The sequence below is a fragment of the Dendrobates tinctorius genome, unplaced genomic scaffold (genome assembly GCF_039654945.1).
Source record: "Dendrobates tinctorius isolate UK_male_01 unplaced genomic scaffold, ASM3965494v1 ptg000241l, whole genome shotgun sequence".
NCBI lineage: Eukaryota > Metazoa > Chordata > Amphibia > Anura > Dendrobatidae > Dendrobates > Dendrobates tinctorius.
The window spans coordinates 26,297,415-26,320,358 of record NW_027361908.1 but is presented as its reverse complement, the minus strand read 5'-3'; the positions used below and the strand labels follow the sequence as shown (position 1 = coordinate 26,320,358).

Genomic DNA, 22,944 nt, shown 5'->3' with positions numbered 1-22,944 from the left:
CTTCTCTCCAACCTCTCTAGGACGGCTCCGTTCTGGCACTCTGACACTTTGTCAAACCCTGAGGGTCTTCGTAGAGGGTTTCCTGCATCAAAATCTACCATCGCTCGCTGGATTCGCTTGGCGATCTTAGAGGCATATTTGGTTAAGGGCAGACCACCCCCCCACCTGGTGTAAAGGCTGACTTCACCTGGGCGGTGGGGGCCTCCTGGGCCGTTCATCACCTGGGCTCTGCATCTCAAATTTGCAAGACAGCTATCTGGTCTTCCATTCACACTTTTGCGAGGTTTTATCTAATTCATACCTACATTTCGGCTGATGCAACCTTGGGAAGAAATTAACTGCAGACCTCGGTCGTCCATCCGACCTGAGCCGAGTTATTCTTTTCCCTCCCTTGGGACTGCTTTGCAACGTCCCATGTTTATCTCTGGCCCCCATTGAAGCAATAAAGATGGATATTTGGTACTCACCAAATATTTCTTAAAGCCTTCTTTGGGGTACACAGCACTCTCCCTGCTTCGGGCCTATCTTAGACCTATGTGCCTTTAGATGGGCCTGTACATAGTTATGTTATAGTTTGCTTTTCCTACTGCTTTTCCACAAAGTGACGAGCTTTGTGCCCGTCAGTGTGTATATACTGCTGAGGAGGAGCTAATTATTTTTTTGCCTAGTGTCAGCCTCCTAGCGACAGCAGCATAAACCCATGATTGCCTGTGTCCCCCAATGAAGGCTCCAAGAAAGATTTTATGATGAGTACCAAAGAACCATCTATTAGCAAACATCTCCAGTTAGAAATGTATAGTTCTTCTGATTTGCTATGCCATTTACTCCATCTGCAGGGCACTGCAGTGGTTGGGTATCCATGGTTACGACCACTAAAAGCTAGTGATTGAGTTAATTCTTTTTTATATTGTTAAATCGGCTGTTTTGAACGCGATGATACCAAATATGTGTATGTTTGATTTTTTTTTAATTGTTTTATTTTGAATGGGGCGAATGGGGGGTGATTTGAACTTTCATATTTTTAGTTTTAGTATTTGTAAAAACATTTTTTTTTTTTGGCATGCTTCAATTGTTTCCATGGGAGACTAGAAGCTCCCATAATCCGATCGGCTCTGGTACATACAGGCGATGATCAGATTGCCTGTATGTAGCATATTTGCTCACTTGCTATGAACGCCGACTACCAGACGGCACTCATAGCAATCCCGCAGTGACAAGCATAGGGGTCTGCTGGAGACCTCTGGTTGTCATGTCAACCCACCGGTGACCTGAGATCACGTGACTGGGTCAGCGATGGGCAGATTTTCCAGCGCAGTTGCCTGAAGCTCATGTTTAATGCTGCTGTCAGAGTTTGACAGCAGCATTTAACGGGTTAACAGCCACGGGTGGATTGCTATTCCACGCACGGCTGTTAGAGGCACATGTCAGCTGTTCAAAACATCTGATGTGTGCCGGAAAAGATGTGAGCTCAGTGCCGGAGCCCACATCAAAGGGAGAGAGTCCAATATCGACGGACGTACTATTACATTCGATGTCGTAAAGTGGTTAAATAATATACCGTATGTTGCATGCTGTAACTTACTCTTTTTATATATGTCTTTTTCACAGTTTCATGAGGAACGTCAAATGTCCTGGGATCATAGAGAAGTAGAACTGGAACGCCAACTGGATAGGTACGAGCAGCAGCAACATGAAGTCCTAAGCACTGCTCGGAAGGTACGTGCGCATTGATTACTAATGGGCTTTTATGTAACATGGAGCAACATAACTATCAAAAAAAAATGTTCAATTCTAGTTTGAAGAGGCCACCGGTGAGGTGCCCGATGCCAGTCTACCATTACCTCAGCAGCTTGACATAGCACTGCGCAAAATAAAGGAACATGTGCGGACCATATTGGAAACTAAATCTATATGTAGGACACTTGAAGAGGTGAGTCTGGTTATTGAAATATCGAGGCTCGGACTGCAACAATGACTTTCAGCCCCCATTCTTACGCGTACCTGGACCCTGCTTGTTTCTACTTCCTGACCATACAATGACACACCAGTTATTGCCTGAATTGTCCTCTCAGCTAAGTACTACCAGAGGCATTGGCTCTGTGGTCACTGATTGGCCGAGTGGGCATTTTCGGCCATGTCTGGTGTGTAGAAGTCGGACCAGGTGGTAGAGACTAGTAGAACCAGGAAAACGTCAAAACAAGGGGATTGGTGAGGGTGAGGATTGCTACTTATATTTTAAGCATCCGCTTCAAAACTCCTTTAATATTTTTTAGTCATCTTCCATTTCTTTTAAACAATGGAATGGAATAGTTGCTGCTATAATGGGTTTTTGTGTCTTCCATAGAAACTTAAAGAGAAGGAAACTCTGCTATGGACCACCAAGCAAAATGTGTTGAGCAGAGATAAAGTTATAAATGAGCTGAGACTTCGCTTACCTGCAGTTGTAGACAGAGAAAAACTAATGTCTGAGTTTAACCAAAGAGAAGAAGATTCAGAGATGAGACAAGCCCTGAAAGTAGCTCATCAGACAATTGAAAATATGCAAGCTCGACTTAATCAAAAAGAAGACGTTGTGAAAAAATACCAGCGTCTCCTGTCCAAAGCAAGAGAGGTATCTCTAGTTATTCCAGACCTTATCATGCATTGCTTATATAGCACAATCGTATTCCGCAGCCCTTTACATACATTACCATCATTGTCCCCAATGGGGCTCACAATCTAAATTCCCTATCAGTATGTCTTTGGAGTTGAATGATATTCAATACCAAAGTAGATGCTTTCCACTGGCTCCTCTTGCCTCCACCTTATAGCTATGACGATTTGTAGTCAGTAGAAAAATGTGTTTGGTTTCTCCTTTGATTTTGGCTACCTAGAGCTGAGATAGGCTAAGTTTCCACAAGTACTAGAAATAAAGGTGAACATCAAATTTTGTTTGTTTTATCTTTTTTTAATGCTTTCATAAGAAGCCTTAACTGGTTTATATTGGAATGGCGCTTAGTCATCTTTTTACTGAAAATTCTTTTTTATTAAATGTTAAATAAATATATTTTTTGTAAAATTTTTGGCCTATTTCTTTGAAACCTCTTCTAACTAACCTGTATTTTTTTAAGTCAATGTCACAAGAGAAACCATACTATAGTTCATTTATAATACATGAAAGCAGAATGCCAAATACGGTGGAAGGTATCCAGAAAGTACAGGATGCAAGCTGGCTCTGTATGTTGTGAAAGCTGCTCTACATACACTGTTAACTAGTGCAGCAGCTGTCACACACTTTAAATATTCACTGTGATACATGTATTAATAAGCTGGGCAGATCACATGAGATGCCAGTAATGAAGCATTATGACACTTAAGTAAGGATAAGGCCTTATCGGCTACTAGCGCAGTCTAAAAGTCCATTTCAATGCCATTGTAAAGCTCTTTGGATGAAAGAGTCTGAAGCCTCTGTTCCTTAGAGAAATATTACACCAAGAAGCAAAGTGCAGCCACAACAAGAAACCTTTTCACATACAGAATTTAAGCTCGATCTACCCACAAACTGTTTACATGGTCATTTTGATCTGTAAAGATAATGTTCCATACCTTTATTTATGCAATCCTTTGATCCTTGTCTGTAAAATTTCAGCTTTAATTAATTTACAAAGGAGGGTGACGTGCTTTGGGTGTGCTAAAGCACTTTCCGATCATCTGCCTCCCCAGCTCTATTCCATGTCTAGCGCTACGTTCTTCTGTTGGTCTGACAGATTATTGGCTTGCCTATACAGACCGGCCTCAACAAAAACTTTAGTCGATAAGCCAAACCTCCCACTTCAACTCCCTCATGCATGGCTCATGTTTAAGTGATAAATTTACTGTAGTAAAATGGTAACATCAGGCTTTTCATCACCATTATGATACAATAATCAAGCTATTTACTTGCCTTAATCCTGTTTTCCTGTTTACCCTAGCAGTTCTGAGATGAGTGCAGGCATTCCTTCCCAGTGCCCTTTTTTGCTGACCTGTAGAGGAGGAGCTTTACTACTGAGCATGTACATAAAGTGCAGCACAGATTCATCTCATCTCACAGTAGAGATCCTTTGATCAGGAACAGAACCAACATTTATAGGACATTTCAGAACTTTCCAAAATTGTTATGAAAACATTTACAGCAAATTCTGCATTCTACTACTGCACCCAATTTATTATATATTTTAGTAGTCGAAGTTGGCCCTTTATATACCGACTCCACCAAAATGGACACAGGCTCCAAGATTCTGACTCCACAGCCCCAGTTTTACCTATTGGATACTGTTAATAAAACAATTCCGGTGGTACTATTGCACACTGTGAATGGCGAACTTGTTTAAAACGAGCAGTCTATGTAAAAATGTATTTATTTTTTTAACTTAGCCATAAGAGCCATTACTCGTACTGTCCATTTGGGAGCACAGGACCATGGGTTATATTTGGATGCCACTAAGTATTTGCTTACTCTCTCAGTTAAGTGGTTTACCCCTCTGGCAGCCACTAAACTAATGAGGTTGCATGTTACCAGTAGAACAAGCAATAGCACATTAAAGGGAACCGGTCACCAGGAATAACACTGTTAACCTGCAGATATGGGGTTAATTTGCATGATATCAGTGTTGTGATTCTGTCTGTCGCTTGCACGCAGCCGAATGCAACGGGGAGACTGATCATTATTCTCCCCTCCAACATTCAGTATTCATTTATTCATATAACAATATTTATTCATATAACAGTTATCCAATATTAAAAGCAATTAAAACAAGAGTATCCACATCTGAAGGTAATCTAGACCAATAGAAACTACATCAAATTTAGTATGATAAATATCTACATGTAGATATACCGGACCATGTAAGAATGGTAATATGTTATATAAACCCTTAGAACCGTATAATCATGTATATCAAGGTGACAGTATGATAAAATAAAGTGCAATTACAGGTGCATAGTAAAAAATATATATAAGAGAAAGGCAATATGGGAAGATAAATAAAGGATAACAGACCAAAATATATGGGATCCAAGCTTAGCTTGTATGTCGCTGACATATATATTGAGTTTACAGGACCTGTGATAAAACAGACAGGGAAATGTATTCTCTCAGAAAACAGCAAAACCAGCACCTGGAAACCTCTGATGTTTCATCAGTATACTTGCTTATCATAGGAGATTTTTGATTCCCCCCACCAAGAGCTATGGTATGTGCCGACCATAAACTGGAGCAGCTCTGCATGGTCAGACACAGCCATTACACAGTACACAGCAGGGACACAGTTATAAGATTATCTCAGCACGGAAACATTTTTTTAATATACTGTGACAGATTCACTAGCTTTGTAGAGGAAGGGAGGTACGTGTCACTGTGCTTGCAGCGGTCTGTGATGTGAATCCATAAGGTTTTTGTTTACTCTGTCGCCTTATTGGGGGACACAGAACCGTGGGTGTTATGCTGCTGTCCACTAGGAGGCGACACTATGCATAATCTGAAAAAGATTAACTTTGGCTCCTCCTCTGCAGTATACACCCCTGGACGGCGTCAGCCTTCTCCAGTTTTTGCTTAGTGTCGCAAGGAGGCACACCTTTTTTTCTTTTTTTCCTTTCGTCGGAACAGATGAAGAAAAGTGGGTCTCCAGCGAGACTCCCGGCATGGCTCCTTCCTTGGCCCCCTTTTTAGGGGTGCCCAGTTGAAGTAGAGATGGCGGTCCCCCATGTCGCTCCTTCCCCAGTCCCTCGGGTACTGGTCCGAATTTGAGACCCCCCCTCCTTCCCCAACCCCCTTCAGGGTCTGGGTTGAGGCAAGGATGAAGACCCCCTGACGGTGACAGACGCACCCTCCCTAATCCCCCGCAGGGGGCATTAGGTTGAGACGCTGCAGGTAGGGTCGGAGTACAGACAGCATTCTGCACCAGGGACCCCAGCCCAGCTGTGGGATCCTGCTGGGGCCGGGGGAGGGTGCAGGCAGACGTGGCACAGCAGAGACAGGGCTTTCTGCGCCCCTGCCTCTGCAGCAGCAGTGGCTCCATGGCGCTCCAGGGACCCCCCACACAGGAACCGCTAGCACTGCTGCCCCCACCGCTAGCCAGTCGCCCATTCTGGGGGGGTCCGGTGCAAATCCGACCCCCTCCCGGACTACCGCGCCGCTCTGGAGCCCTCCTGGGCATCAGGCCTCTAATTTAGACCGCGGCTTCGGCCTAGCCGAAGCCGCCGCCTTTTCCCCGCCCCTGGCACGCCCCCCCGGATGACGAAAATGACACTGCAGTGTCATAGAAGGGGCGGATCGAGGCAGGAAGGGCGCGCTTTTACATGGCCCAGCGCGCCCTTTTCCAGCTCTCCGCCCCCTTCCCTCTCCACCTCAGAATCCGGTGGCCATCTTGCTGCACCTGGAGGAAGGCAGCACAGAGTCTCCGGGGGGCACAGGACATGGGGCTTATCAGCGCTGGACCTAAGGGGAGCACCGGTGGGGTAAGATCACAGCTGGGTCCTTGGTACTCAGCTGTGAATTCCTATAACCTATAGCGCTCTCCTACTCCTTTTTCCTCTGCGTAGATACCCCTGTAGGGTCTCTATTAATCAGCCTAGGTACTATGTCGGGCTCAAAGAAAAGAACCAGGCAAGACTGCTTTTATGCAGTCTGCACAGCCTGCAAGGCCACTCTCCCCAGCGGCAGCACGTATCCGCACTGCCGGGACTGTACCCAAAAAACGGAGCAGAACCCCAAGAAGTCCCTACCAACGCTTCTGCGACCGCTACTGCGCTGGAATGGGCAACTCAGATGTCGCAGTCTATGACAGTCTATAGATAACCTGACCTCCACATTACTGCAGGGTCATGTCTCCGCTATGAACGTTACCCAGCAAAGGGACGTCCGGTCTCATGATCAGGGCGCTTCCGACAGTTCGAGGCGTAAGCGGACCCACAGGTCGCGTTCAGCTGTGTCCTCACATAGCAATAGGTCTTCCCCCTCCAGGGAAAGACACAGTGGCCTCAGGTCACCGAGGCCGTCCCCTGATAGAGAAGGACAATGCGGATCTCCACAATGATCCCAGACTACGGGAAACCTCCGCTCTAGTTCGCCCGCTAGGGAGCTCCTTAGCGATGCGCAGGACTCAGAGGGCATATGTGACTCCAATTCAGATAACGAAACAGAGAACGCTTTGCTCCCTAGTCCCCCTAGCAATACTGCGATAGTTGAGGATATCGTCTCTTCCATCCTTCGGGTGCTGGACATTTCAGATCCAACCCCGGAAGCACCAGAACACAACATTTCCTTTGAAAGTGTTCAGAAACCATCGAAGGTCTTCCCTAATCACCCGGAATTCCAAAAAATCCTTTCTAAGCATTTTTCGCAGCCTGAGAAAAAATTCGCCAATCGCAAGTATTTGGAAGCAAAATACCCCTTTCCACAGAAAGACACCAAGGATTGGACAGATCCGCCTGAAGTGGACCCTCCAGTCTCTGGGCTGGCAGCACAAACACTTCTCTCGCTGCCGGACAGATCAACCCTCAAGGACACGGCAGACAGACAAGTCGAACGCATGGCTCGTTCAATCCTTGAAGCGGCAGGTGCCTCTTTGGCTCCCGCATTTGCTTTAGTCTGGGCAGCCAAGGCCATCATGGCTTGGGCTGCTCTATTGCAAAAGGGCCTTCAAGCTTCAAATCCTCAGATGGCGGACCAGGCGGTGCAAATTGCAGTGGTGGCAGATTACATGGTCCTTGCAGCGTTGGACTCTGCAAGAGGAATAGCGGGAATAGCATCAAACGCCATTACAATCCGGCGTATTCTCTGGCTAAGAGAATGGAAAGCGGATGCGGCCTCAAAAAAGTCCCTAACAAATCTCCCGTACTTCAGTGGCCGTCTTTTCGGTGAAAAGCTGGATACAATGATATCCAATGCTACCGGGGGCAAAAGTACTTCCCTCCCTCAACTAAGACCAAAACGCACGTTTAAAAGGCGTAATCAATCTCGTTTCCGATCCTTTCGGAATTCTTCGGGCTGGTCCGTCTCACGCCCAGCACAAAACCGTAATCGTTCCCCCCGCAGGGACAACACACGGCGGCACAGAGGCCGGACAGGAACTGGCAATCAAAGGCAAGCCAGGCAAAACCTAAAGGAGGAAAACCTCAGACTTTTCCCTCGTCCTGACTCATGCCCTCTCGAAGACACCCCACTTGTTGGCGGACGACTGCTACTCTTTCAGCAGGTCTGGCTGCCTATTACAGAAGACAAGTGGGTCAAGGAAATAGTGTCTTCAGGATACAAAATCGAGTTTACTACCAGCCCACCGCACAGGTTTTTTCCATCTGTCCCTCCAAAATCCCCGCTCAAAGCTCAGGCCTTCCGTCAAGCGGTTTCTTCCCTCCTGCGAGCAGGAGTCATAGTGCCAGTCCCAGCAGAAGAGCGCTTCCGAGGGTTCTACTCCAACCTGTTCGTGGTGCCCAAGAAGGGAGGCAGCATCCGACCCATACTAGACCTCAAGCAACTCAACAAGTACGTTCGAGTTCGTCACTTCCGCATGGAATCCCTCCGGTCAATCGTTGCGTCTATGGAAAAAGGAGAATATCTTGCCTCCATAGACATACAGGACGCATACCTGCATATACCAATTGCTCCCGCCCATCAGAGGTTTCTCAGATTCGCAATCAACCAAGACCATTATCAGTTTGTGGCCCTCCCGTTCGGTCTGGCCACGGCCCCCAGAACATTTACAAAGGTCATGGCAGCTACCATGGATGTTCTGCACTCCAGAGGCATAGTAGTCGTTCCATACCTGGACGACCTTCTCATCAAGGCCTCCACCCTCAAGGACTGCGAGGTCAACGTCTCGATCACGATCGACACTCTGATGCGCCTGGGATGGTTAGTCAATTTACAGAAGTCCTCGACTACCCCGAGTCAGTCTCTGACCTTCCTGGGGATGCTATTCGACACCTCCAAGGGTCTGGTGATCCTCCCCAGGGACAAGGCACTGGCTCTCCGTCTGGGAGTTCACACACTCCTCCGCAAGTCCCCCAGATCTCTCCGGTATACCATGAGAGTACTTGGCAGGATGGCAGCAGCAATGGAGGCGGTACCATTTGCCCAGTTTCACCTCAGACCCCTTCAACTGGCCATCCTCAAGTCCTGGGACAGGAATCCGTTCTCCCTCGACAGGGAGTTCCGGTTATCAGCAAACACCAGGAGGTCCCTGCACTGGTGGCTCAAGCCAACCTCGCTTGCAAGGGGAAAATCCTTTCCGGTCAATGGAAGGTTTTGACCACCGACGCAAGCCTTATGGGTTGGGGCGCAGTGCACCTACATCACAGAGCGCAAGGCAGGTGGTCACCAAGGGAATCGACCATGCCCATCAACATCCTGGAAATTCGGGCCATCTTCCTGGCGTTGCAAGCCTTCCATCACTTGCTGGCAGACTTTCATATCAGAGTACAGTCGGACAATGCCACGGCAGTGGCATACGTGAACCATCAAGGCGGCACCCGCAGCATCCAGGCGATGACCGAAGTAACGCGTATCCTACAGTGGGCGGAGGATGCAAGGTCGGTACTCTCCGCGGTCCACATTCCGGGCGTGGACAACTGGGAAGCCGACTATCTCAGCCGACAAGGAATGGACTCTGGGGAATGGTCTCTCCATCCCGAAGTCTTCGGTCAGATCTGTCATCGTTGGGGGACCCCGGACGTGGATCTGATGGCATCCCATCTCAATGCCAAGGTTCCCAATTTCATGGCCAGGACGCGCGATTCGCGATCGCTCGGAGCAGATGCCCTGGTTCAGGACTGGACCCAGTTCCAGCTTCTGTACATTTTTCCACCCCTCCCCCTGATCTCCAGAGTCCTGAGGAAGATCAAACAAGAGGGTGTTCCCACCATTCTGATCGCTCCAGACTGGCCCAGGCGTACATGGTACGCCGACGTCGTGCAACTCACAGCAGACGCTCCCTGGCGTCTCCCCACACGTCCCGACCTCCTGTCACAAGGCCCGTTCTTCCACCAGAACTCAAGGGCTCTCAATTTGACGGAGTGGCCATTGAGACCTGGGTTTTGACCCAAGCAGGTTTTTCACCGGACGTTGTTAAAACCATGATCAGGGCTCGAAAACCAACTTCAGCCAGGATTTACTATCGTACCTGGAAGGTTTTTCTTCACATGGTGCGACTCTCGTGGGCAGATTCCACTTCCCTATTCTCTTCCAAAGGCCCTCGGGTTCCTTCAGTCAGGCCTGGACGCCGGGCTATCCCTGGGCTCGCTGAAGAGCCAGGTCTCAGCGCTTTCAGTGCTCTTTCAGAGGCGTATTGCTAACAAGCCGCAAGTGTAGACTTTTCTCCAAGGGGTTTCCCGATTGGTTCCCCCCTACAAACGTCCGTTGGAGATGTGGGACCTCAACCTGGTCTTGACAGCACTACAGTCACCTCCTTTTGAACCCCTTAGGGTGGTCTCACTCCGCTTTCTATCGCAGAAAGTGGTTTTCCTGGTGGCAATCACCTCGCTACGCAGGGTGTCTGAACTTTCAGCTCTTTCCTGCAGACAACCCTTCCTGGTTTTTCATCAGGACAAGGTGGTTCTCCGTACAGTACCATCCTTCCTTCCGAAGGTCGGGTCCAGCTTCCACCTCAATGAGGAAATATCACTACCGTCTCTTTGCCCGGCTCCCGTTCATAGGGTAGAGAAGGCTCTGCATACGCTTGACCTTGTCAGGGCATTGCGTGTTTACGTGTCTAGGACTGCTCCTTTCCTGAAGTCTGATTCACTTTTCCTTCTTCCAGAAGGCGTTCGCAAGGGCCTACCGGCTTCCAAAGCCGCCCTTGCTAGGTGGATCAAGTCCACCATTCAAGAGGCTTACCGCCTCAACAATTCTCCTCTTCCGGCCGGTATCACGGCACACTCTACGCGGGCGGTAGGGGACTCTTGGGCCATTCGGCATCAAGCCTCAGCACATCAAGTGTGTAAGGCAGCCACTTGGACTAACCTGCACACATTTACAAAACACTACAGAGTGCATACCCAGTCCTCAGCGGATGCGAGCCTGGGTAGACGGGTCCTGCAGGCGGCAGTACTCCAAGTCTAGGGGACTGTCGGCACAATATTCGTCCACTGCTTCCCACCCAGGGACTGCTTTAGGACGTCCCACGGTTCTGTGTCCCCCAATAAGGCGACAGAGTAAAGGAGATTTTTGTGTACTCACCGTAAAATCTCTTTCTCTTAGCCTTTAATTGGGGGACACAGCTCCCACCCTGTAGCCCTTGCGGGCCGTTGTTACGGTTGGGTTCTCATATTGTTGTTTGAGCCTGTTTATAGTAGCCTTTTTTTTACAGGCATGGTTATGTTTCTGGTATATTCCTCCTAATGCTTTTGCACAAAACTGGAGAAGGCTGACGCCGTCCAGGGGTGTATACTGCAGAGGAGGAGCCAAAGTTAATCTTTTTCAGATTATGCATAGTGTCGCCTCCTAGTGGACAGCAGCATAACACCCACGGTTCTGTGTCCCCCAATTAAAGGCTAAGAGAAAGAGATTTTACGGTGAGTACACAAAAATCTCCTTTTTCTAGCACACTAGGTGCTGAGAGGCCATGTACAGAGTTCAATGGGCCGGTCTTATGTGAGCACCCGCCGTGCGGGACGAAGGATGCTCGCTGTACCCCTTTTCCCTGCAGGACAAGGACTCTGACTTTATCTTTTACTGTTACGCCAGAAAGGCTCTGTTTATGTTTGTGAGCCCTGCGAAGGTTTATGCTGTCTACAATAAACCAGCAGGTGAATTACTACCAGAACTGTTCCTGTGACTACCTTGCGAGTCAGTCGCTCACAATATCCAATTGTGGAACTTAGTTTTAAGCTCTATTAATTAAAAGGTGCTTTGCTTATGGGGCAAACTCTTTAGTGTGTGTGGGGCATGTTATTCCAGCGCACCTCTACATCAATTGAACAAAGAAGATCGGAGTGTTGACTTCATAAAATAAACATCATTTTATTTATACAATAATACATAACATAGGGTATCAAACATAAATACAGAGGTAGGATCCACAACTAGCACCCCGGGAATGAAAGGCTGGATAAGAGACCATTCCACAATGAACGTTAATGTATAATGTCAGAAACTTATGTAAGCAATAGTTAAAGTCAAAATGCAAATAGTTAGGTCTAGCATACAGCGAAAATAAAGAGCTTGTGCTAAGAAGTGGGTTTGTTATTGTTTAATGTGTGGAAAAGAGGCATCTAATACAATTACATATCTGTGCCTTAATATGTCAGATCAAATGCACTTACCCATGTTGTGAGGGGCATTTTTCCCCACTGAAAAAGCTCCCGCGATACGTGCGTCTGGGGTTGGCCCCTGGGAATCCTTTGGTCCGTGCACAGAGTTTCTTCTTTACTATATACCCACTTGATTAAGACTTTATTTTGGATTATGTTAATTACATAGCCTTTTATTTGTCTTATTATCAGTGTCCCTGTGAACATTTTTAATATTGCACCTTTACGTCAGGACCGGTGTGCACAATGGAAGTCTTGATGAATCAAGGCCTATAGCTTCTGAATGTTGAGTCCTTTAATTATCTTGGTCTTTGAATATTTTGTACTATTGTCATGTAACTTCCATAAATGTTAGTAGTAGAATCAGTAGAATTCTTACATGTTTATTCTGTTACTCTCATGTAATGAATGAAACCTATTTATGGCTGCTATGAATAATATGCGGCTGCTCTGACGTGTTCAGCCATCTGAATAGCAAATGTTCAGAGATCTACATAAAGTCGAATTACAAGTTTCTATAGCGACACAGCAAGAAAACACTTTTCCGTGTGAAGAACACTTCATCAGTTCGTGTCACTTGTGTTGGCAGTGCAGGGATCTCGCACTTCTAGAGGCGCCATATATAAGCGCCAGATCCTCCATTCTTCCCTGATTGTCTCGTTTGGGTCACTGCTATAGAGCAGCACTTTATGGATCACATCGTCTGATTTCTGCTTAATATCTCAAAAATCTCACTGAGCAGTTCAGTCACTCGGCAGCAAGACTCATTTTATCCCTTAATGTCTTTGAAAGTGTTTTACTATATGTCAAATTCTGTATTTGTCTTCATTTTCCAGGAGCAGCAAGAGAGCGCAAAAAAGCATGCGGAGGATCTCCGAGCGTTACATCAGAAGTTGGATCTGCATTCAGATGCCTCAGTTACCAAATTTAAAGAAGCTGCTCTGGTTCGTAGGTTTTAATTGACTCTTTCGACCCCCAACCCATTGTTCAGATTTATATATTTGTCCACTTGATAAGACACAAATTACATTATAGTGTGTTATTATGGGCCCACTTAATTTCAGAGCAGTGTAAGAACATTAGATGTTTTTTATTTTTGGATACTGCACCTTTATTTATTTTTATTTATTATGCTTTGCTTATACAGCGCTATCATATTCCACAGCACTCTACATAGATTATCATTACTGTCCCCAATGAGGCTCATAATCTAAATTCCCTATCAGTATGTCTTTGGCGGGTGGGAGGAAATCGGAGACCCTGGAGGAAACCCATGCCGACATGGGGAGAACATACAAACTCCTCGAAGATGTTGTCCTTGGTGGGATTTGAACCGTGGACCACAGCAAGAGCCACCGTGCTGCCCATTTATCATATATTCAGAGAATTCAGCATAAATGTCCTTATATCTGGGTTCACTACTAAGAAGTATTGAATGTCGCTGTGGTCGAGCATATGTGGTGACACTTCATTCAAGGTCTATGGGAATGATGACAAATTATCAAAAAAGCAGAGTACATCACTTGCAGCCCTGAAGACATTAGTGGCAGGGCACATGCTCAACTACAACTTCTATTAAGGTCCTGCACCTGGTTTATGCAGCATGGAGAAAAAAGGGGCTTGTTCTAGTGATCAATGTGGCCCGCAGAGATGAGACATTTATTACTTATGCTTATGCCACAATACCAGATAGTTGCCATACTAGAATACCAATCACAGTGTTCCATTATCCTGCAACATCACCATCCCATGAGTTCTTCAGACCGCAGCGGTGTGGAAAGGCATTCAGAACTAAAGATGAGCGAAGATTTCAATATTCGGTTTGGCTCATAATCCCCGAATATGCAATAATCGCCGAATGTAGCCGAACATACACAGCACAAAAGCTGGTGTTTTCCACACTGTCACATGTGGCGTTTTTGATCGACAGTGAAATCATCCCCGCCAGTCAGAGAGCCGCGGTTTTTACGCTTTCTAATAGAAGGCATGAGTGCTCAGCTGTGACCAGAGGTATAAAGTTTACCTCCGGTGACTGGTGTCAGCTGAAGGGACTACAGCTCTCATCATCCGACACCTGCTGCCGCTAATAACAGCGAGAGCAGGAGGGGCAGATAGGAGTATTCATCAGCCGCTCCTGCGCTGTATATAAAGAAAAAAAAACCTGCGTGGATTCCCCTGTATTTTTGATAACTAGCCAGGCAAAACTCACAGCTGATGGCTGCAACCCTCAGCTGTCAGCTTCAGCATGGTTGGTTATCAAGAATAGGGGGGTCCTCATGCCATATTTTTTAATTATTTAAATAAATAAAAAAACGGCATGAGGTTCCCCCCAATTTTGAAAATCAGCCTTGCTAAAGCTCACAACTGAGGGCTGGTATTCTTAGGCTGCTAAGGGGCCATGGGTATTGCCCCCCCCCCCCCAGCCTAAAAATAGCAGCCCGCAGCTGCCCAGAAAAGGCACTTCTAGTAGATGCGCAAATTCTGGCGCTTTGCGGTGGCAAATGGGGTTCATATTTGTGGGGTTGATGTCACCTTTGTATTGTCAGGTGACATCAATCCCATAGATTAGTAATGGAAAAGTGTCTATAAGACACCCATCCATTACTAATCTTATAGTTACATGGTAAATAAAGACACAGACAGAATAAAGTCCTTTATTAGAAATAAGACCAAACACAGTTTTCCATTTAATTTAAAAATAACAAGCACAGTTATACTCAACTAACACCTAATTCTACCAAAGCTCTCCTTCTCCTGTAATAAAACTAAACTAAAAAAAAAATATCCCTCACCAGTCGGTCATTCTGTCCCATGCCATAATCCATGTCTGGGCGATTAATAGTTTTCAACCTTGACGGTGCCAAGATGTGACCATCCAGGCTGAGAACCACTGGGGAATGAACTGCTGCGAGCGCAGCCTGAGTGACTAGCAGTGACGCCATTGAGGTTACCTCCGGTCACTGAGGCTGCGTTCCCAGCAGAGCTAAACTGCCGTGACCTCAGCACCGTGGCAAAAAGTCAATGATGAGGTCACCGCAGTTCAAGCTCAGTGACTTAACAGCAGATCACCGTGAGAATGCACTGTGCCAATTCTGGCACTTAGCCTCGCTCTTCCCACTTGCCCTGTAGCCATGGCAAGTAGGGTGATAGTTGGAGTTGATGTCACCTTTGTATAGTCAGGTGCCATCAAGACCCAAGGTTAGTAATGGAGAGGCGAGCACCAACATCACATAAGTGAAGTGATTTCATTGGCTGTGAACTTTCGGGACCTGTCTGACAGCCCCGCAAGCAGGAGAACTTTCTCATGCTCGTAGTGCCCTCAGACAGGGAATAGGAGTTCACAGGGAGACGCTGAGCATACGGTGCTCAGTGTCTGCTGGATGACAGACTGCATGGTCGCATCATGCAGTCATGCAGCCTGCCATCTAGATGTAGCGGAGCTAGACCCATTGTGGGGTGAGGAATATTGTTTGGTTTTTTTAACTTCTTTTGCAGATGACGAGGGTGGATCTGGGGAATAGGCGAGGTCGTAAGTATGGTTTAATTAAGATTACTAAAGGAGTCTGTGTGTTTTTTTTCAATTAAATGACTTTTTTCTTTGCGTCTGTGTTTTCATACAATGTGACTATGGGGTTTGTGGGGGCGTGTTATTGATACCTCTCCATTACTAACATTGGGGCTTGATGTCACCTGACAATACAAAGGTGACATCAAACCCCCCCAAACTATCACCCTACTTGCCACCGCTACAAGACAAGTGGGAAGAGGCCAGAATTGGCATATCTTGGAGATGTGCCTTTTCTGGTGGACCAGTATCCATGGCCCCTTCCGAGGCTATTAATTTCAGCCCGCAGCTGTCTGCATAACCTTTGCTGGTTATTAATTATAGGGAGACCTTCATTTTTTTTTAAGGTACCCTAATTGAATAGCCAATAAAGGCTAAGTGTACAATTGTGAGCTGATATCAATAGCCTGGGAAGCTCCATGGGTGTTACCCCCCCCCCCCTTCCCAGACTATAAACATCGGCCCCCAGCCATTGGCTTTATCCCTCTGCTAGTTACGAAAATTATACGGGAGCCCACACCATTTTTTTCAGATAAGTAATCTTTTAATTAAATACATGTATATTAAGCTGCACACTCATTGCAATAATTGTATATGTCACTGCCACCTATATATCTATTCTATGAGTATTTACTGTATGTAATCCATCTCTTCTATCCTTGTTGGCTCCTGCAGTATTTTTACAGGACACGGCAGATGAATTGCCAGCTTTTCTTCTATGTAATATATGTACATATGGTCACTGTTACTATGTATAAAATATATGTATATTTTGGAGGAATTGTTTCATATATTGCCTTGCCATGTGAGCATTTTTCCCTGGATCTGGGGTATATACAACATACAATTGTGAAAAGAGCTTGTTGTTTATAATCTATTGTTGATCACGTAGTGGTGGACTAGTCTGCACATTTGTTCGCTCTGATTCAAGCTGTGCCTTGTGTGTTGGAATTTATCCCCCCCCTCCTTGCTGCTTCTCTCAGCGTGTTCCGTTGCTGGTTGACGGCTAGGCGCCAGCTGTCCCCTCTTTGGTATAACTTCCTTGTTGGGCGATGAGGGCGGAAGTGTTTGTTTTCCTTTACTGCGCAGGTGTGACTTATGTCCACTACCATTGGTTTACTGAACCCATGTGACTCATGAGACTAGGTATTTAACAGGGCATATGTCATTTTGTAAGCCACGCCCTCCAAAGAAGCAGGTGTACCGCGAAACGTGCGTTGGGGTCTCTCTGGACTGTGGCTTGCCAGTGGCTGACATGATGGGTATGCTATAACTTCATCTCATTACTAGTATATCGGGCAAATGTGCAATTATGCGATTAAGCCGCTTACCTTCTACTACTCCGTGCTTATTATGTAGGAGTATCACATTAATTAACTATTTGGAGTTTTATCGAGTGCTATTACTATGCCATAGTTTTGCTATCTTTATAATTGAATGATATAGGCAATCTGTCCTCATGTACCATTGGCTCCATTGTTCAGGTTTCTTTTTTGTATCCGGATACAGATTACAATATTTCTCTTCATCGGATTTTACTAGTGCCTTTATATGTCCTGTTCCCTTTAGGCTATGTGCACACGTTTGCAGAAAATTTCTGCATGAAAACAGGACTCCTTCTGTTTTTTATGCGTTTTTTTTCCGGAGCGGCCCCAGTCTCATAGAAAATAGTTAGAAATGCGGAAATTTCCGCAAAATCAATGAGCATGCTGCATTTTTTACCGCAATGCGTTTACTCTGTCGCCTCATTGGGGGACACAGAACAATGGGTGTTATGCTGCTGTCCACTAGGAGGCGACACTATGCATAATCTGAAAAAGATTAACTTTGGCTCCTCCTCTGCAGTATACACCCCTGGACGGCGTCCGCCTTCTCCAGTTTTTGCTTAGTGTCGCAAGGAGGCACACCTTTTTCTTCCGTTTTTTTCCTTTTTTCGTCAGGAAATACAGATGAAGAAAAGTGGGTCTCCAGCGAGACTCCCGGCATGGCTCCCTCCTCGGTCCCCCATTAGGGGTACCCGGTTGAGGTCGAGGTGGCTATTCCCCATGTCGCTCCCTCCCCAGTCCCTCGGGTCCTGGTTCGAGGTCGAGACCCCCCTCCTTCCCCAACCCCTTTGGGGTCTGGGTTGAGGTTGAGGCGAGGATGAAGACCCCCTGATGGTGACAGACGCACCCTCCCTAATCCCCCGCAGGGGGCATTAGGTTGAGACGCCTCAGGTAGGGTCGGAGAACAGGCAGCATTCCGCAGCTTCCAGGGACCCCAGACCAGCTGAGGGATCCTGTTGGGGCCGGGGGAGGGTGCGGACTGGATGGCACAGCAGAGACAGGGCTTTTCTGCGTCCCTGTCTCTGCAGCAGCAGCGGCTCCATAGCGCTCCAGGGGCCCCCCATACAGGAACCGCTACCCTTGCTACCCCCACCGCTATCCAGTCGACCATTCTGGGGGGGTCTGGTACAAATCCGCCCCCCCCCAGACTACCGCGCCGCTCTGGAGCCCTCCTGGGCATCAGGCCTCTAATTTAGACCGCGGCTTCGGCCTAGCCGAAGCCGCCGCCTTTTCCCCGCCCCCCGCCCCGCCCCCCGGATGACTAAAATGCACAGTGACACCATCTGCAGCAAGATGATGCTGCAGGTCTTTGGAGGTGGTCTGTGGATTGTCCTTGACTGTTCTCACCATTCTTCTTCTCTGCCTTTCTGATATTTTTCTTGGCCTGCCACTTCTGGGCTTAACAAGAACTGTACCTGTGTTCTTCCATTTCCTTACTATGTTCCTCACAGTGGAAACTGACAGGTTAAATCTCTGAGACAACTTTTTGTATCCTTCCCCTGAAAAGCTATGTTGAATAATCTTTGTTTTCAGATCATTTGAGAGTTGTTTTGAGGAGCCCATGATGCCACTCTTCATAGGAGAATCAAATAGGAGAACTACTTGCAAGTGGCCACCTTAAATACCTTTTCTCATGATTTGATACACCTGGCTATGAAGTTCAAAGCTCAATGAGGTTACAAAACCAATTTAGTGCTTCAGGAAGTCAGTAAAAAGTAGTTAGGAGTGTTCAAATCAAGAAAATGATAAGGGTGCCAATACTTTTGCACCGGTCAAATTTTGTTTAAATGCAGATTGCACATTTTCTGTTAGTACAATAAACCTCATTTGAATCCAGAAATATAACTGAGTCCATCAGTTATTAGATATATGAAACTGAAATACCTGTTGCAAAAACCAAAATTGTTATAAAGAAAAAAGGTTAACATTAATAGGGGTGCCCAAACTTTTACATATGACTGTATTTGGAAGCGAAGTACCCCTTCCTACAGAAAGACACCAAACAATGGACAGATCCACCTGAAGTGGACCCTCCGGTTTCTAGGCTAGCAGCGCAGACTTTACTCTCTCTGCCAGATAGCTCAACCCTCAGGGACGCAGCAGACCGGCAATTAGAACACATGGCTCGTTCTATTTTCGAAGCGGCAGGCGCCTCTCTGGGCCCTGCGTTTGCTTCAGTTTGGGCGGCCAAGGCCATCCTGGCTTGGGCCAAAAAACTACAGGAGGGTCTTTAAGCTTCAAATCCTGAGCTCTCGGACCAAGCGGTCCAGATAGCAGTGGTAGCAGACTACATGATTCATGCAGCCCTGGATTCCGCAAGAGGTGTAGCGGGAATAGCATCAAATGCCATCACGATCCGACGCATCCTCTGGCTGCGAGAATGGAAAGCGGATGCGGCCTCAAAGAAGTCCCTCACGCGACTTCCGTATTTTACTGGAAGACTTTTCGGCGAAAAGTTGGACACCATGATAGCCAATGCCACTGGGGGTAAGAGTACCTCTCTCCCTCAACTAAAACCGAAACGTACGTTGAAACGAAGAAACCAGACGCGATTCCGATCCTTTCGGAATTCCTCGGGCTGGTCCTTTTCGCGCCCAGCGCAAAACCGTAACCGCTCTCCACGCAGGGACAACCCACGGACGCAGCAGCGACCGGACAGGTCTTGGCAGTCGAAAGCAGGCCAAGCGAAACCCAAGGGAGGAAAACCTCAGAACTTCGCTTCATCATGACTCGCGAACTCCGGAAGACACCCCACCAGTAGGCGGCCGACTTTTACTCTTCCAGCAAGTCTGGCTGCCTATTATAGAAGACAGGTGGGTCAGGGAAATAGTGTCTTCCGGATACAAGATAGAGTTCACTTCCGCTCCACCGAACCGGTTCTTCCTTTCTATTCCTCCAACACCACCAGACAAGGCTCGTGCTTTCCACCAAGCGGTTTCCTCTCTCCTTCAATCAGGAGTTGTGGTGCCGGTTCCCGCGAACGAGAGATTCCGAGGGTTCTACTCAAATTTGTTCGTAGTCCCCAAGACAGGAGGCAGCGTCCGACCCATACTGGACCTAAAACAGCTCAACAATTACGTACGGGTCCGTCATTTCCGCATGGAGTCCCTCTGGTCCATCATTGCATCCATGGAGCAGGGAGAATACCTCGCCTCCATAGCCATACAGGATGCGTATCTGCACATACCAATTGCTCCCGCCCACCAAAGGTTTCTCAGGTTCGCGGTCAACCAAAACCACTACCAGTTTGTCGCCCTTCCGTTCGGACTCGCCACGGCTCCAAGAACGTTCACCAAAGTCATGGCGGCCACCATGGACGTTCTGCACTCAAGAGGCATTCTAGTCGTCCCGTACCTGGACGACCTCCTCATCAAGTCTCCCACTTTCAAAGACTGCGAGGTCAGTGTCTCAATCACTCTAGACACTCTGAGTCGCCTGGGATGGCTAGTCAACCTACAGAAATCGTCAACTATCCCAACTCGGACTCTAACATTCCTGGGAATGGTATTCGACACCTCCAGGGGCCTGGTGCTCCTTCCCAAGGACAAGACACTGGCCATCCGTCTGGGAGTTCGCACACTCCTTCGCAGTCCTCCTCGATCTCTCCTGTTTGCCATGAGAGTCCTCGGCCGGATGGCAGCAGCAATAGAGGCAGTGCCATTTGCCCAGTTTCACCTCAGGGTCCTTCAACTAGCCATACTCAGATCTTGGGACAGGAACCCCTTCTCCCTCGACAGGGAGTTCAGGTTGACGTCATCAACCAGGAGGTCCCTGCATTGGTGGCTCAAACCAACCTCGCTTACACGAGGGAAGCCCTTCCTCTCAGGACAATGGAAGATCCTGACTACCGATGCAAGCCTGACAGGCTGGGGGGCGGTGCACCTACATCACAGGGCACAGGGCAAGTGGTCACCGAGGGAAGTGACATTGCCCATCAATGTTCTGGAAATCAGGGCCATCCTCTTGGCACTGAGAGCCTTTCATCACTTGCTTGCAGCCTCGCACATACGGATACAGTCGGACAATGCCACGGCTGTGGCATACATGAACCACCAAGGCGGGACCCGCAGCACCCAGGCGATGAGAGAAGTGGCTCATATCCTCCGCTGGGCGGAAGACACAAGGTCGGTACTTTCTGCGGTCCACATTCCGGGTGTAGAAAACTGGGAAGCCGACTTCCTCAGCAGGCAAGGAATGGACTCGGGGGAGTGGTCTCTCTATCCCGAGATTTTTTACCAGATCTGTCAACGCTGGGGAACCCCGGAGGTGGACCTAATGGCATCCCATCTCAATACCAAGGTCCCCAATTTCATGGCCAGGACACACGACCCGCGGTCGCTCGGAGCAGATGCCCTGGTCCAGGACTGGTCCCAGTTCCGACTCCTGTACATTTTTCCACCCCTCCCCCTAATCTCCAGGGTCGTGAGGAAGATCAAGCAAGAGGGAGTTCCGACCATCCTCATCGCGCCAGACTGGCCCAGACGTACATGGTACGCCGACATCGTCCAACTTACAGCAGACGCCCCCTGGCGTCTACCCGACCGTCACGACCTTCTGTCTCAAGGTCTGTTCTTCCACCAGAATTCAGGGGCTCTCAATTTGACGGCATGGCCCTTGAAACCTGGATTCTAACCCAGGCAGGTTTTTCACCGGCAGTCATTGCAACTATGATCAGGGCAAGGAAGCCTGCCTCCGCCAAGCTCTATTATCGTACCTGGAGAGCTTTCTTTTCTTGGTGCGAATCTCATGGACAAGTCCCACTCCCTTATTCCCTCCCGAAGGTACTAGGTTTTCTTCAATCGGGCCTAGACGCCAAGCTATCCTTAAGTTCGCTTAAGAGTCAGGTGTCGGCGCTTTCAGTCCTTTTTCAAAAGCGCATTGCTATTAAACCGCAAGTAAGGACTTTCATCCAGGGAGTTTCCCGATTGGTTCCTCCCTACAAACGTCCGCTGGATACGTGGGACCTCAATCTGGTCCTGACAGCATTGCAAGCTCCACCCTTCGAACCTCTTAGAGGAGTTCCACTCTCCATTCTGTCTCAGAAAGTGGTTTTTCTAGTGTCGATCACCTCGTTACGCAGAGTGTCGGAATTGTCAGCACTTTCCTGCAGACGGCCTTTCCTAGCCTTTCACCAGGACAAGGTGGTTCTCCGCACGGTACCATCCTTCCTTCCGAAGGTTGTGTCCAACTTTCACCTCAATGAGGAGATTTCACTGCCATCCCTTTGCCCGGTTCCGGTTCATAGAGTGGAGAAGGCTCTGCATACGCTTGACCTCGTCAGAGCATTGCGGATTTACGTGTCCAGGACTGCACCTTTCCGGAAGTCTGATTCCCTCTTCATTCTTCCGGAAGGTAGTCGCAAGGGGCTGCCGGCTTCCAAGGCTACCCTTGCCAGGTGGATCAAGTCCACCATACATGAGGCCTACCGACTTAACGGTTCCCCTCTTCCGGCCGGTATCACGGCACACTCTACACGGGCAGTAGGGGCCTCCTGGGCCATTCGGCATCAGGCTTCGGCACAACAAGTGTGTAAGGCGGCCACTTGGACTAGCCTACACACGTTTACGAAACACTACAGTGTTCATACCCAGTCCTCAGCGGATGCGAGCCTGGGTAGACTGGTTCTGCAGGCGGCAGTGCCCCTAACTTAGGGACCTGCTAGCACAATATTCGTCCATTGCTTCCCACCCAGGGACTGCTTTGGGACGTCCCATGGTTCTGTGTCCCCCAATGAGGCGACAGAGTAAAGGAGATTTTTGTGTACTCACCGTAAAATCTCTTTCTCTTAGC

General features: G+C 47.8%; 1 protein-coding gene across 3 annotated transcripts in view; it reads left to right on the top strand.

The window, feature by feature from the left end:
• Positions 1-22,944, top strand: part of CEP290 (centrosomal protein 290) — a 378,885-nt gene that overhangs the window by 227,226 nt on the left and 128,715 nt on the right. For all 3 annotated transcript variants that reach the window (XM_073557000.1, XM_073556998.1, XM_073556999.1), the window contains 4 exons: positions 1,609-1,716; positions 1,796-1,930; positions 2,345-2,611; positions 13,101-13,208. In XM_073557000.1, the coding sequence (XP_073413101.1) occupies positions 1,609-1,716; positions 1,796-1,930; positions 2,345-2,611; positions 13,101-13,208 (618 nt within the window). The remainder of the gene's footprint in view (positions 1-1,608; positions 1,717-1,795; positions 1,931-2,344; positions 2,612-13,100; positions 13,209-22,944) is intronic.